The 16855-nt window shown below is 43.7% G+C and overlaps 1 protein-coding gene across 1 annotated transcript in view; it reads right to left on the bottom strand.

Annotated features, from left to right (window-relative positions):
• Nucleotides 1–16855, bottom strand: part of JAKMIP2 (janus kinase and microtubule interacting protein 2) — a 106465-nt gene that overhangs the window by 40295 nt on the left and 49315 nt on the right. Inside the window, exon 2 of the mRNA XM_045027597.1 lies at nt 4548–4818. Coding sequence (XP_044883532.1) covers nt 4548–4676 — 129 coding nt within the window. The 5' untranslated portion in view covers nt 4677–4818. The remainder of the gene's footprint in view (nt 1–4547; nt 4819–16855) is intronic.

The raw sequence follows: 16855 nt of genomic DNA, 5'->3' as shown, positions 1-16855 counted from the left end.
CTACACTCCTGCAACTCAGGGCAGGAAGCCACCTGAGATACTCATCGATTCCTGCAGCACCCTCAGTATGACAAAATATAGGCCACATCCAAAAGCACTTACTCAACTTTATCCCATCGTTACTCAGGCAAAAAGTCTCGTTAACTTAATTAGGAGTTTTTCCTCAGTGAGGACTTCAGCATTTGTCCCTACATATTTTTTCTCAACACAAGTACTTCACTGCTGTTCATCAAAACAAATGACTGAAGCCTGTTGCCCGTGCAACGACCCACCCTGCAATAATAGAGCAACCCAATAATCTTCATTAACCTTATCCAACAAACTTGTATGTGCATTTTAGAGCTCGTTAGCAACCCTACAAATCAAACTCACATGAGCATGCAATGAAGGAATGCAACTTGATGAAGAAAGAGATTTCAATAAGAATTGAACGTGACAGGCTTATTATTTACAGTAAGAAGGGAAAGGAAGGATTTAAAAATGATTAAAAACTCCCGTGGCAATTTCCTTTAAAAAATACTATAAAGAATCAGAGAGTGAGCAAACCTTTTAAAGTGAGAAAGGCCAGGAAAGTTAAAAAATCAACAATAATAATGATAATAATAAAATACTACCTCAGTTGAAAGCCCTCCAGGAGACACGGGTGGTGCCTGCTTACAGTCATAATTGATTTGAAGGATGGGATATGCTAAAGCTAGAGAATGCTGTATGCAATATGCATTGAGGTGACATGTTTCTCTTCCATTCTGTCCCCAAGTGGTCTCAGATATATTCTCAACCAAAATATATCTCCAAGGGGGAAAAGAGTCCTAAAAGTCCAGTTTCACTTCAGTTTCAGGTCACCAAAGTTATCCTGACAAGTATTAGTCAGATCCAAAAACCGAGCAGTGTGTTTCTTAGGGCTTCTTAAAAAAAATCCAGTGAACAACTTATAGAATCATAGAAGTGTAAGGCTGGAAGGGACCTCAAGGTGTCATCAAGTCCAGCCTCCTGCACTGGGGCAGGACCAACTAAACCTAGACCATCCCTGACAGGTGTCCAACCTGTTCTTTGAACTTTCTGTGATGGGGATTCCACAGCCTCCCTTGGATGCCTATTTCAGAGCTTAACTACCCTTAGAGTTAGAAAGTTTTTTTCTAATAGCTAACCTAAATTTCCCTTGCTGTAGATTAAGCCCATTACTACTTGTCCTACTTTCAGTGGACACAGAGAACAATTGATCAAAGTCCTCTTTATAACAACCCTGATAACATATCTGAAGATTGTTATCACGTCCCCCCATCAGTCTTCTTTTCTCAAGGCTCAACATGCCCAGGTTTTTTAACCTTTCCTCTTAGTCAGGTTTTCTAAACTTTTTATCATTTTTGTTGCTCTCCTCTGGAATCTCTCCAATTTGTCAACATCTTTCCTAAAGTGTGGTGCCCAGAACTGGACACAGTACTGCCACTGAGGCCTGACCAGTGCCAGGCAGAGTGAGACAGTTACCTCCCATCCCTTACATATGACCCTCCTGTTAATACACCCCAGAATGGTATTAGCCTTTGTCACAACTGCATCACGTTGTTGACTCATATTCAACTTCGTTCTTAGGGCACCAAGCTCTTCAACAGCCCAGGTCAAAGTTGTCAAACATGGGTGTTTAAAATTAGGCACCAAGCTCTGTATTTAGGCACAAAATATGAATGCTCTGATTTTCAAAGGGGCTGAGTGCTCACAGCCCTCCCTGACAGCTAACAGCATACCATAGTGGAGCTACCGTACTATTAGCCTAGGGTTACAGTGGAAATAAAGACAGAGAGGGTCAGTGAGAAAAGGAAGTGGAAAACATGAGAGAAACTCACTACGCCTTCAAGTTCCTGGCAGCCAGCCTATGGTTCCTAAGAAGAGAAGCTAATCCCTGCCTGTGTGCTAAGACATCAGTGCCAAGGCTTGAAAAACCATTGTGCCTTTCCAGGTTCTGAGATCAGCCTGCTGGAAAAGTCTGAGATGCAGGATGAATTCGAAGTTTCCTTGCTGCTTGCAAATCCTGCCATGTTAAAATGGGTTGCAATTAATGGCTATAAATCTCACTGGAGGGTGAGGGGAGAAACACCCCCAGAGATTATCAGCACTTCAGATAACCCCAAACTGTCTATTAGTTCTTTCATCTTGTTTCTGCTACAACTAAAGAAACTGATTTCCTCTCAACTGGCCAATGGGCCTCTGAGATTGCCATTAGCTTTGATATATGGATAAGAAAGCCTTTCACGATAAAAGACCCGATGGAAGCTAAAGCACTTGCTATTGTTCAGTTTTGGACGCTACAAGCAGCCCAGCCTAGGTTTGTTTGCCTGAGGCCATGCTTATTTGTGAAGGAGTCAAAGAATTTCTGTCACAGGCTTCAATTACAATCAACTGGAAAAAAAACCCCACAGCACTAAGTGCTGCCCTTTGAAACTGCTACTGTGGCTCAGTGGCAGGTTCAGAGTGCTAGCATCTGGGCAGCATTGGCCATAAACTCAGTACTCAGGGATAAGAAATCAACAACAACTATAACATGGGACTACTGTTGTTTGCTGCTCATAAAGAACATCTTGTTAAAACTAAAGAGGGCTCCTATCTCACTAGCATCCAAGGGACACTTATCTCTCAATGTATAAGACTTTATAGGACAAAAGCAACACTCTGAATTGCACCTGGCAATGCACTGGAGACTCCAGAGCACCCGTGTAATGTCATGGGCTCCTGAGTAGAAGCACCTGTAAGAAAGCAGGAGTACTTGTGGCACCTTGGAGACTAACACATTTATTTGAGCGTAAGAAAGCAGGAAGTGATGCAGTGGGAAAAAACCCCATTACATTGCAAAGCAACTTCAAAACTGGATGATGTTTCGCCAACCTGAAACCATCTACTTCTGCAAGCACGACCAGCAGGAGGTGGAAAGGCTATCTGCACCCTCTCTGCAGAGCAAGTGCACAGTGACAGCTAGAAATTTACAGTGTGGGTGAGATCCGTCACCCCCATTCCGGTCCCTTTCAGTTGGAGCGGCATGAAGAGTCCTAAACCCCCCATATTCTGCAGGCACTGTAGAAGTCGGCTGTAAAGCTGCTTCCTGAAGATGCCCCGCAGGCCTCAGGGGGCTGTTGGGTTGACGCAACAGACATGTATTGGGGTGGGACAGCACTGAAGAGATCCGGCCCATAGAGATCCCTGGGAGGCTGCTGCACTTTAGACCCCAAGTGCTGTCTAAGTTATACTGGGCCTCTCCAGCCTCTTAGGGTATGTCACCTGGCAAGAAAAAGACCTGAGGCAGAGAGGCTCAGCCTGGGTCTACAGACTCTGACTTGTGCAACGGGGGTGAAAGTAGCAATGTAGCTGTTTCCAGTTGGGCTGGAGCTAGGCTCTGACTCCCACCCCCCTCGCTGAGTTTTAGAGGCCAAGCAGGAAAATCGACACTGCTATTTTTACCCTTGTAACGTGAGCCTGTATCTGTAGACCACAGCTCTGAGACTTGTTGCCATGGGTTTGAGGTTTTTTGCAGTGTAGATGTACCTTAAGGGTATGTCTACACTGAATAAAAGACCAGCAGCATGGTTGTGGCTAGCACAGGTCAGCTGACTCAGGCTTGTGGGGCTTGGGCTTCAGGGCTAAAAATTGCCCTGTAGATGTTCGGCTCAGGCTGGAGCCTGAGCTCTGGGACCCTTCCCCTGGTGGATCCTCCCCACCTGAAGGTAGGGTCTACATTGCACATTAAACTGAGGTTCTGTCTCAGGTTTGAGCCCAAGCCTCCATTCTGTCCATATACAGATTAGTCTGACTTGGGTAAGCAAGCATTTAGGACTCGGGTCTGAGGACCCTGCTCGGGGATGGCTCAGAGGCAGAGTCCTACTGTGACTTGGGTTCAGTCGCTGCAGTGTGCAGCGTGCATACAGCTCAAGCTGCAGACCAGAGTCAGAAGGTCTGACTCTGAAGTGCTGCATGGATGCGTTAGATGATTATGAGACCTGGGTCTAGCAATTTTAATGCAGAGTGGAAGTTCAGGTGTGGGCTAGGAAACACCCGTACCGCAAGCGTGGGTGCCATAGACCTGGGTTTATAATGCAGTGCACCTAGCCTTAGAGGCACAGCACAGAATCACACATTATATATTTATGGAGCACTTCACTCACTAGTGAAATGCAACCCTCTTTGGAGTGGCCAAAATAAGTCCTTCGAGAATGCACAGCAACACTACACAGTAGGCAGAGATAACAAATGAAAAACATGGCAGTCACAGAACTAACACCAAATTTAAGGGTGGCAGGATAAATCTAACTACTTGGAATGCAGCCAGGATCTTGAGGTCAACAAACTTCTTCTTCATAGGCCTGAGCCTCCTTTAACTTACCCCCTTGTAAATAGAGCGTAATTCCATTGAAGTCGGGATAAAAATGGTGTAAGTACAGAAGAATCAGGCCCTGTCTTCTGGTTAAAAAAATATGTGCCTGCCTTGATTTTCTGTTATACAGTTTTTCCAGATCTTTTTCTCCTTTGCAGATACTGTCATTTAATACTGACTCTTCACTCACCTTCGATTTCTCCTGATGCAGCTCGATTTGAATGTCTGTTAGCTTGGTCCTGAGCTCTTCATTGGCAGCCTGCAGGGCAACAATCAGTGCCTCAGGCTTCTCGCCCTTGCTACGTCCTTTTTTTGACATTGTTTCTTCCTAATGAGAGTCTACGCGTTTAATTCCTTTCAAATAGGGACTGCCATCTTTGTTTGTTCTGGTCAGTGCAAGTTGTCTCAGCACCTACTGTGTGACATTCCTTAAGGTCCTGTCCTCAGCTGCTTTGGAAGCCCTGTGAGAAATAAGACACACTGTTATTTGTAAGTGGGTCAGTGGCATCACAAGGGTTCATGTGGTTACAAAACATTAAGACAATAGTTCATTTTCCCAAACACTATGACCTCTGTCCAGAGACTTGCAAGGGGGATTTTAGCACAATCAAATTGCTATGTGAGAGCTTGGCATGCCTAATGGCTTGCAAAGCTGTGTCCTCCCTCTTGTTTTCTCCAGGGGGCATTCCGCAAAGAAATAGGAGCCAGTTTGTTTCATAAGGATTTTTGTAGCTGAGCAAAGAGAGAGATTTTTAAAAATAATTTTAGTTCTGGTGGTTGCCACTGATTCAAAGCCTTGGATAAAGAGGCGTGTGCAGAATAAGCACAGCATTGGCAACAGCAGAACAAGCATCCTCCACATTGCCTCATCCAGGGCCGCCCAGAGGGGGGGGCAAAGGGGGCAATTTGCCCCGGGCTCCGCAGGGGCCCCCAAGAGAACAGCGGAGGCTCCCGCCTCCGCCCCTCTCCTGGAGCCTCAGCGCATCAAGCGCTGAATCTCCGCCGGGGCCCCTGAGCCCCGCCCCGCTCAGAGCCGCGTGGGGAGGGGGTGGGGCCGGGAGCTCCAGGCTGGGCTTTGCTCCCTCCGCTCGGCCCGGAGCTCCCAGCCCCGCCCCCTCACCACGCGGCTCTGAGCGGGACGGAGCTCAGGCCCCGCCGGCCACACGCTGCGGTTGTTCCGGCAACGCGCTGAGACTCCGGGTGAGGAGGGAGCCGGGGGTAAGAGGCTGGGGCTGGGGCCGGGGCCGGGGCGGGGGGAGGGGGAGCGGAAGCGGGACCCGCCGCTGAAGCGCAGCCCGGTCTTCGGCGGCGGGGGGCCCTTCCGTTCCGGGACCCGCCGCCGAAGTGCCCCGAAGACCCGCGGCGGGGACCCCCCCGCCGAATTACCGCCGAAGACCGGGCTGCGCTTCGGCAGCGGGTCCCGCTTCAGCGGTAATTCGGTGGCGGGGGGGCCCCCGCCGCGGGTCTTCGGGGCACTTCGGCGGCGGGTCCCGGAACGGAAGGGCCCCCAGCCGCCGAAGACCCCGGGCCCCCGGAATCCTCTGGGCGGCCCTGGCCTCATCAGTCAGTGTCTCTATCCTGACCTGGGATGGCTACCTTTATAAGCATGCTGGCAGTGCCAGTGCCAGCTCCACGGCCATTAAGTCCCTAGCATCTCCAAGTCCTACACAACAATTGTTCACAGCACAAAACCAACATACACATTGACATGGTTGGTGATCTGGAGAAGTCCAGGACTAGCACAGCAGAGTGTGTACTGGATGTGTCTCTCATCCTCCCCTGTGTATCCTTTCTCCTGGTCACCTGTGCAAGGACCAGGGTTAACTTTCCCCGTAGGTACTGGAGAACAGATAGTCCCACTGCCCCTTCTCTAGATGAATCAGAGACAAAGACTACGATTCCAAAGGGTGATTGACACCTTTTGGGGGAAATAACCCAATACACATTAGTAACTTTGTCATGCAGTGAAAAAACTAGCATTCTTTCTTGTTACCTTGAATTAATTTTTATTTCCACTTGTATATTATGAAATGTATCCTGAAAATGTCATCCTCTAATTCCACTTTAACTGAGCTTCCATATACTGCTCCCTGTTATGCTGTTGTAACTCCATTGAAATCAATAGAGTTACTCTAGATTTACATTATTGTAACCAAGATCAGAATCCAGCCAGCATTTCCTGCACAATGCCCATGCAAAACAGAAGACAGAAGGACTACTCTTGCTCTCAGTTACACCAGTGCATTGTTTCCAGTGGAGTTGCAATGGTGTGACTGAGATCAGAGTGGAGCCCAAAGATTACAGTACATTGAGACTCAGGCTTGTTATAGGAGTGGGTGAATATTGTGAAAGAAAATCTATTCTGGAAGCGGCGTAGTATAACGGGCCCATTCTTATCATCTGTGTTGTAATGCAGTACAGCAGGGATGACATTATAATGTCCAGTTCAAGCTCAGAAAATGAGGCGAAGGAGATGGGAATGGTTAAGAATGTGAAAATCTGACTGCCGATGACATATGAATGCTAATGCCTTAAGACATGCTTGGGTTTAAACAAAGGCTGAACTTTCTCAAGATTAACCATGCAAGGGATTGAGCTGGAGAAAGAAAACAGTCTAAGAGCTAAGCAGGAAAGAAAATAGATTAAAAATTCACAGGCGACGCTTCCCTACAGGGAAGTGATTGTTTTAAAGACCTGAACTGCAGTTACAGTAGGAAGTACTTTCACTGGCTGTCCTACTACAGAACCCCAATCAGCAGAGGCTCTGAGCCCACCTCAGTTCTGATTGGCTGAAAGTGATCTCATGACTCAAACACTAATAATACTGCAGCTGGCATGCATCACTGACTACAGTCCTGCAGGAGTAGCCTTGTGGTGTGCTGAGGTACTTTAAGGTCAGCCTCCCATAGAAAGGCAGCAGTCCGTAAAAGATGGATGCTTTTAGTTGAGGAATGAGATACTTTGGATACTTAAGCTTGAAAGCATAAAGCATGATGATTAAACATATCATTGCTACACAGATGGAATGTCTCAGTGTTACCCAGCTCGCTGTTGTGTATGAAGATAGAGCAGGCTGGAATCACAGCAAGGAAAATCATGTTAAGCTGCAACAGGAGCACCACTTGAGGTTAGAAATGTGAAAGTAAAGAGAGGATCTAAAATGAGGCATGACAAAATAAATTCCTAGTCTCCTCCAAAGGGCTAATTTCCTCCCTATTGGTTTATCAAATATTCATTATATCTTTTTTATGCAGATAAAAACATGGGTTTAGCATTTGGTTAGCAAGCAATTTACAGAGACTGCTATGACACACTGAACTGCTGAGATAACAGAAGCTTTAGCTAATGCACTGGGCTGGGCCATTTACTTTGCTTACAAATCTTAAAATGCTGTCTTGGCATTATTACCAGCCACAGGGCTGAGTTTACTTGATAGTATGGGTCTATAAGATTGTTTCATAATGGATTAGGAGCTGGATATACAAGACCCAAGCAATGACAGTGAATATAAATCCAGTATAGCAGTAATACAATACAATCATATAATGAGCATTAATACAAAAATTACAAGCACGTTAACGAATTGCAATTCCTATGGCCAAATTCTGCTAAGGGTTACTTCATGGAGTAACTTTGAATTTGTATTTTGGGGCCGAATCCTTCCCAAACTGACTATTGTGTGTATTGCTTACTGTGGGAAATACCAACTGAAGTCAATGGGTCTCAGTAAGCACTGAGCCTTGAAGTAAGTGTGTGGAGTATTATGTCCCAAGACTGTAATCACTAGTAAGATCAGTAGCATGTTATGGATTCTTAACAATCAATAGACGTAATGGGCATTACGCTAGCTGGTTTAGTAACATCCTTACTAGATTCAGTAAACTTAATAAATAATGACCAGATGGCAAAGTACTGCTTATTTTTGACATCTTTCACACTAATAACTTTCTCTCTGGAATGGGAAAATATGGATCTTCAGAGATTGAAAGGTACACGGCTATCAAAAGGAAGGTCATAAAAAGGATATGTCATTTCATCTTGGGATTCAGTGTTAACTCTTAGCAGCACAATGGACATATTCAATGAAGTATTACAGTCCTGAGGTATTTTGCATGTGCTGTTTTATCATCTCTCCAAAGACTGTTATCCTGGGATGGACGGATGTTATATCTTTAAAAAAATCGAGATGAGCATATAATTCAAAACAATGTGCTGGATGGGTTTAGCCTGTGGGCATACCATACTCATTAGCAGATCACAATTTCTTCAACTGTATTCAGAATTTGATAACTTTTTATTTTAACTCTACTACTAGTCATAAAAAGTGCTCTGGGATTGTTTGTTCTGCTCCCACAAATCAGGTGAAGTATCTACAACAAACTGGTGCAATTGTAAGCACAGGTATGAGTGCCTGCAGTTTTACACCTCTGTGGAGACCCAGCTCTAAAGATCTATCTCTCTTCCCTCAGGTGTCCAGCTCCATTATACTCCCATGATCTTCCCTCAACATGTAACAGGCCCCAGACCCTTCCAACATGCTGCGAGCAACTTCCAGACCTCCTGCAGAGAATCTCATTGTGTTGCTGGCCTCTCCAAGACCTTTCATCTTAGACTCCCTTTCATCTGAGGCTATGTTTACACTACCCGTTACGTTGGTATAACTTACGTCTTTTAGGGGTGTGAGTGAGGCGCCTATTTGAGTGACATAAGTTACACCAACCTAAGCACTGGTGTGGACAGAGCTTCTCCTGCTGACATAGCTACTGCCACTCATTGGGGGTGGATAATTATGTCAATGGGAGAGCTCTCTCCTGTTGGCTTAAAGTGGCTACATTAGAGAGCTTACAACAGTGCAGCTGCATTGGTACAGCTGCGCCGCTGTAAGCTCTCCAGTGTAGCCAGAGCCTTAGACTCCAACATGCTTCTGCTTATCTCCATCTTTTAAAATCTGTTGTGGCCTCCAGCTGCCTCTTTGCTGAGCCAGTGGTCTGTGGGCATTCACAGAGAGGAGTCTATTACTTTACAACAAGGAAAACAACAAAGAAAGAATGACTATAAAGTCTCCAAGATTGTCTCTGGCTCAGAAAAATCATTTAAAATCCTCTCACAGCCTTGATCTATTGCAAATGCAAATTTAAATGTGCATTGCCCGTAAAACCAAAACATAATTAAAAACACCCTTTCCCTACAAACAGATCATTATAATAAGCGGTAACTGGGATTTCAAACTCCAGAAGTACTGCAGTAGAATACATTCAGAAACTACCTTACTTGCTATAAAATAGTATTTATTTTATTAGCAAAGGTAACAATGCACTGGGAAGCAAGCAGCCACATTCTGTTCACTTTACAGCCTTTCTCTGAATTTGATTTAGCTGCCATGCCTACTGGCGGTGAAAACAGTTTGGTTGATAACGATATTGGTTGATATTCACTTTGGAGAATAACTGAAATATCCCTGGATACATGGATATTTGGGGCATGCAGACACAGTTTAGCACTTGAACTGCACAAAATTCTTAGCATTCAGTGGCGACCTGTTGCCTTTTCTTGTCTTAATCACCCTAGGGACAATTTTCAGAGACCTTGAATACATAATCTGTGATAGTCACATGCTCTGCTAGAAGTCCAGAATAAACAAATAAACTACCAGTGCCTGTGAAAGAGAAGTAGCAGCATTTCTGATACAAACATTTTGATACCCTGGTGAATTTCACTTTCACTGTTTTATTAATGCAGAGACAGATGTAGGGTGTTGAGTTGTGCTATAGTCTAATCTACAAAAGTAGTTAAGAATATCTATTGAATACATATTGCAGATAACCTTGTGGCTAGACTGTCTGTCTGCAGTAGCACTTAAGAAAATTTACAGTAACATGAGCCAAGTTAATACTGACCTCTCCAGATCAAAGGCAGTTCTGAAGAGATGCAATGTGGCCTTGTGGTTAGATCAGGGATTTTGATAAAGACTCCTGTGTTCTTTTCCCATCCCTTCCACTGAGTGCTTTACTGTATGATCTTGGAAAGTTCATTTAATTCTATGCCTTGCTTTTCCTATCAGTAGAAGGGGTATAATAATAATAATTATTAATAATAATAATAATAATAACCTGTCTCACAAGGGCATTGTGAACAGAGCTGGTTGGGAATTTTTCAACAAGTAATTTTTTCATCAAAAATGTTAATTCATCAAAACTGAAACTGTTTGCAAGTCTGAGCTGGGTTTCATGAATTTCCCAACTCGAAAAAATTTCAAAATGGTCAAAAATGTTTCATTTTGACATTTTCTAAGTGAAAAATTCAGGTTTTCCAGGTCAGAATAACTTTTCATTTCAAAATGTAAGCTAATTAGACTGGGGAAAAAGGTTAAAAAAGAATAAAGGTTAAAATCAAAATGAAACATTCTGAAATTATTGAAATGAAATGTTTTGACTGACCTGAAATGGAAAAAAAATTGATTCGTGAATATTTTTGAGATTTTGCCTTTCCATCCCTATTCAAAATCGGAAAAAGCTTCAAACTCTTGAAAATATCCACAAGGCGAGAAAACCATTTCCTGCCCAGGTCTAGTTGTGAGGCTTAAATAATTAACATAACAAAGTACTTTGAGATTCTTTGACATTAAGCTTTATGTTCCCGATAAAGGCCTGGTGTTTTGGACCTATTGCCTGCGAATGGTCTCATTGAATTAGGTGTACAGTATTATGAGTGGGACAAATCCTAGGTCTTCGCTCAATTTTTACTCAGGTAAAACTGCCAAAGAAATCAATGAGTGCAAATTCAGAACCCAGTTTAGAGAAATGTGCATCCTGTTGTCCCAAAGAATGAGAGCATATGTGTGATAGTATAATGCTAGGTAGAGGACTCTGTGTGATGGTGTTCACCTTTCAATCTATGTCAATGAGATTAAGAATAAGAAAGAGTCAAGCTTTGTCCAAACCCAATTACAAGAAAATGTGATAGGACAGGTCTTAATCACAGGCCAGTACAACGCTTCCTTTGTCAAAAACCTTGAGACATTTGTCTCTCGGTTGCTCACTAGCTGGACTTTGACAAAATCGTAGGTAACTTCTAGTCAGGCATCAATTCATCCCGTGCAGGGATGGAGACTGAAATGAAGAGTTAAAGCACTTGATAAATCCCATTAGCTCATAACGCCTGACTGACCCTGTCTGTGCTGCTCTTTTCATTCATCTCATTCACGTTTTCAGTAAGGTCACCACTTTGTATTAACCAGCTCAGACATCATCTTGACTACCTGTTCAGCCGAACTCAATGTATAGCTGCAGATGAGCCTATCATCCAGTGCTTTAATGTACCCCAAAGTGTACCACATGGTTTAATCCAAGGCCTTCTGTTAGCACCTTTTCTTGTAGTGGAGCCCTAAATCCCCTCTACAGTTCGTCTCTCAGCATTTCCATTCTAAGCTCTATGTTTCAGGGGTTTACAGCTGAAATGCTAACACTGATAACAGGATGAAACATTGCATGTAAGGTCTGAGCTACAGGGTAAAGCATTTTAATATAAAAAATGCACACAAAGGGGCCCATTTGCAACACACCTCCTTAATTGTGCCTCACGTGGAAGCCATCAGGCCTTCTGATCATTTTTAATTCTTGAATTACTGTAGTGATCACCAATAAAACAAACCTGACAAGCTTACAAGCAACACTTTATATTTCCACAGCACATTTCATCAGAGAATCTCGGCGTCCTTTGCAGACATCAATTAACAAAGCTTCACAACAGCCTTGTGAGATTGGCAAGAATTAGTATTCACATTTTGGGGCAAAGATGGGGAAATAAGTGATTGCAGAGGTGCTGAGCATCCATAACTCCTGTAGAAGTCAATAGTAGCTGCAGGTGCTCAGCCCCTCTGGAAATCAGGCCACGTAAGTAGGTGCCTGAATATGAATCGAGGTGCCTAACTTTAGGAAACTAAGTTTAAAAAAATTGTCCTGTGTGGGTCCAAGGTTATATAGGAGTCAGTGACAGAGATGAGACTAGAACCTGAATCCTGACTCTCATTTCACTGCCCTATAACATACCATTTATTCATAGGTTTTAAGACCAGAAGGGACCATTAGATCATCTAGTCTGATGTCCTGCACAATACAGGTCATAGACTTTCATCCCATTACTCCTGTATGGAGCCCAATAACTTGTATGTGACTAAAGCAAGTCTTCCAGAAAGGCAATGCATCATGGTACTCTGAATCAAAGCCCTGGGACGGAAATTCCATTTTTTCAAACAGCTCCAAAGGTGAGTAATGGGACTGTTCACAATGGGTAAAGTTAAACATGCACAGAAATCTTTGCAGAATTGGGGCCTAAATTAGCAAAGGGCAAAGTGCTTCCCTCAGAACATCTTGGCCTTGCCCGTGATATTATGCTCACCCTACAAGCTTAGCTGTCCTATTGATATCCATAGGAGCGCTGCACACATCCCGAGGGCTAAGCCCTACCATATGTACCTGAGAGTGAAATACTCTCCTGTATTTGCAGCATATAAAATTCCCTTCTTAAAATAATATTTCAAGGCCCCGTTTCTTCAGAGATGCTGAGTCAAAATTAACATTGTTAATTGGGCCACTGAAATAACCTGGCTACATGCAGCTCAGCTGTCTCCCCAGTCTCAGAAACCCCTTTTGCTTTACACAAACAAAGTAAAAGCATATGGCCTTGCACTAATCATCACTAACCAAAGAAATCTGATTCATTCTATTCCCCACCAAGTAGTCTCCATAACGTAGTCTGGATGGTGGAGCAGGAATAATTCGGGGCGTGAAATAGCAGCCTGCCAAGCTGCCTTTGTGGCAGCCTTTTTTCCTCGTCCGACAGGCCAGAATGGCAATTAGCCTGTCATCGTGAGCAGTTTGCAATCAAAACGAAGCTGCAATCAACCAATAACAAGGAAATGATCTCTCTCACGGGCCAGCTTAGAACATGTCAGATGTGCCTAAAAAAAGGAAATTATTGCTAAATGAGCAGCAACTGGCAAAATTCTCAGCGGTGCGTGACATGGCTACAGTACAATGGAAAGGGTGGTTCCTTTCCATCTAAAAAAATAATCCTTATTTCCTTACTGCTGTTCATAACCATCCTGTAGAGGACTGAAAAAGAACGGTTTCTTTATCAAAATTCTTTCTCTACTCTTGCACGTTCCGACTGGATTGTTTATTATAAGAGTTAATATGAGAGTTAGCTGCTGGCATTCAACATTGTATTTAAAGAGGAAAAACCCCCAGCAGAAGTAGCTGTTTTGGAGGGGGGAAAAAGCAAATATGAAAAATATTACAAGGGCATTGGAAAGAGAATTAAGAACATTAGGTAGGCAGGAAATTAGTTAGAGGTCAGTTTGGGCCTACAGTATCTCTCCCTTGTGATATTTCAAATTACATGACTATCCCTGGAGCTTTGGGTTCATTACTTGTAGCTGCTGTCATACTTGTTCTTTGCCTCACTTGTTATACCCTGTGTTGTGGGAAGGACTGAGGAATGGATAACTTTGTAGACTTAAAGCACATCACAGGAATCAGGTGATATTGATTCTGTTCTTAACTTTGCCAGTCATATTCTGTGTGACCTTTGGTCAGACGTTCAACCTCTCTCGGTATGTCTACACTGCAATGTAAGTCCAGGATTAATAGAACTTGAGTGAGCAGACTCTGGGTTTGTTAACCTATGGCTTGAGCAGCCACACAAATTTGTAACCCCTGGTTAGGAATTGTTGAACCCTGGGTCCCAACCTGGGGCTGTAATATCTACACTGCATTATGTGGGCCCAAGTCCAACTGCCCATATCCCATACTTCCTAGAGCTCTCCCAAAATGTGGCTGCCCTAGTCCTTTCTTCATGGTGCAATGAGGGAAAACTTGACTGTCCACCAAACTTGACTGTCCAGAGGACAAAGAAAGTTGGCCTGTGGGATTCTGGGATACTTTTGGTGGACTCTCAGAGCACAAGTTGAGTGGGGCTGCATCTACACTGCAAAGGAATAGGGCTTGATTAAGGATATGTCTACAAGGGGATAAAATACCTGTGGCACAGCTGCAGCTGGTCCTGCTCAGTTGACTTGGGCTCATAGGGCTTGGGCTGTGAGGGCTAAAAATTGCTGTGTAGAATCAGGCTCAGGCTGGAGCCTGAGCTTTGGGACCCTTAACTGGAATTTTTTTTACCCCCATATAGGCATATTCTCAGGCTTAAACTCTCCATCCTGTTGGTCCTAACTCTAGGTTAGCGCAATTTGTGAGTACATGGAAGGGGGGTTAGTCTTGAGCCTGAGTTTGAATGCTGGGCTTATACTGCAGTATGGACATACCCTCTGTGCCTCAATTTCAGGATCTGTAAGAAGGGATGATAATTAATCCCCTATCTGAAAGGGGTCATTAGAGAAGGGCACAGTATAGTTCGTGAATAAAATGGGGGAAATTGGACTGTACATTCTGCAGGGAATTCTGACATTTCAAAATTTGTTTTGTCAAAATTTCAAAATTAACTGTGGAATAAAAATTCTGAACAATTCTGAAACATCAAAATATTTCCTTTGGATAATATTGAATTGCTTCATTTTGATAATATATCATCATTATAATTAATATGTTATTTTAATTATAGTTAATATATTCTGTTTAAACAGCAGAAAACAAAATGAAAAAGTCTAAACAAATTGTTTTGCCTTTTTCCTGTTGAAGATTTTGTCAAAATTGACAAGTTCCCACAAAATGTTTCCATTTTGATGAAACTGCATTTTCTGACAGAAAAATGTTTTGTGGAACATTTTTCAACTACCTCTGTCGGTTTGGGATTTTTTTTTTAATTACAAAATGTAGGGAGAATTGATGGGCTTATTGAAGTTAAGACAGTCAGAAATAATAGTTCCAAAAGGCTACAGAGTGTGATGGATTTGTACCATGAAGGCATAAGCATACAGATCTGTAATACCTGTGGGACTCTACTGAGTTGAATCTGCTAAAAAAGATGTATTGCTTCACTTTGCATGGTGTGCTGGTGACATGGACACATATCCTCAATGGACTAGCTTGAGACTGTCCTATATATTGATACTACAACTAGACTGCAGCACGGTTCCAATCTTGTTATGTTTACGCATATAACACAGGCAATCAAACACCCTGGGTCCCAAGCAGTATTTGAATGCAGGCTTCCAGGAGGAAAGATATTGTAGTAATCCACCTTACCAGCTAGGACACATTTGTGATTTAGGACTTGATCCAACACCGACTGAAGTGAATGGGAGTTCTACAAGGTAAAGGGTGAGACCCTCATTGTCAATAAGAGTATGTCTACACAGCAAAAGTTGTGCATGGACTTAGCTTACCCAAAGTTGGGAGCAGGAGAGAGATGGATGGGAGGAGGAGGAGCCAGGAAGGCAGGGACTGGGACTGGCTGTGTAAGGGGATCAGGGACAGGGAGCTGGGTTGGAAGAAGGGAACTGCTCATCGTTTGGCTGGGAGATTGGGAACATGTGCAGGAAGAGAATGGGACTGGTGGGGGAAACTGGGACTGTGCTGAGAAACCTGAATAGTGAAAACCCTATTTGGGCTCCCTTGTGCGTATGCATTATGACACAATCTTTAAATACGTGGTTACATACGCTCTTCTCTCCCGGGCCCCTGCCTCATTAAGTGCACAGGATAAACCTGTCCTAGGGATGAGTCAGTGTGGTGCAGTAAAGGAGAATGTTGAGTGTAGGACCCCATCTTCATTTGTTGTACAATGAATGAGGCAGGGGAATGCACGAAGAGAAAGGACGGTCTCATGCGTAAGGAAGTTGAATGGTGCCCTGGAGAACTGTGCCTTTGCCACAAAGTTCCTGTGTGATGCTGGGCAAGTCACTTGAATTAAACTTTTCACAGGTGATCACTAATAGTGTGTTCCTCATTTTTGAGTGTCTGACTTGAGACCCTGGGGCCTGATCTGCAGTACTGACACTCACAGCTGCAACTGAAGTCAGTGGAGGCTGAGCTTTGACATATGAAGCGGCAAATAACTCAAAGTGCTCTGAAAAATCAGGTTATGTGTCTCTCAGATTGGGAACCCAAAATCAGTGGATATTTTTGACCTTAATCTCTCTGTGCCTGTAAAATGGGGATACTAATACCTCCTAATCTCACAGGGGTGTTGTGAAAATAAATCCATTACTATTTGGGAAGCACTTGGATACTGCAGTGATGAGTGCCATTGAAAAGGCCGTGAAGAAATGAGTAATTCTGTCTTTTGAACAGGGTTTGAGTAGTGTGCAGTAAATAGGACATGGAGCCTCACCATGGACATGAGAAGAAAACAAAAAGTTGAATACTACTTTGCAATACTCCCCCCCTCCAATGGAAGCAAGTCTCAGAGCCTGGGTCAACTGACTGGGCTTGCAGGGCTGGTGCTACAGGTCTAAAAATAGCAGTGTAGCCATTCCTGCTTGGGCTGGATCCTGGGTTCTGAGACCCCTTTGCTGGTTTCAGAACCCGGGCCCCATAACAT

This window comes from Mauremys mutica, chromosome 8, assembly GCF_020497125.1.
Source record: "Mauremys mutica isolate MM-2020 ecotype Southern chromosome 8, ASM2049712v1, whole genome shotgun sequence".
Lineage (NCBI taxonomy): Eukaryota > Metazoa > Chordata > Testudines > Geoemydidae > Mauremys > Mauremys mutica.
This window is presented reverse-complemented; position numbering and strand designations above follow the sequence as displayed.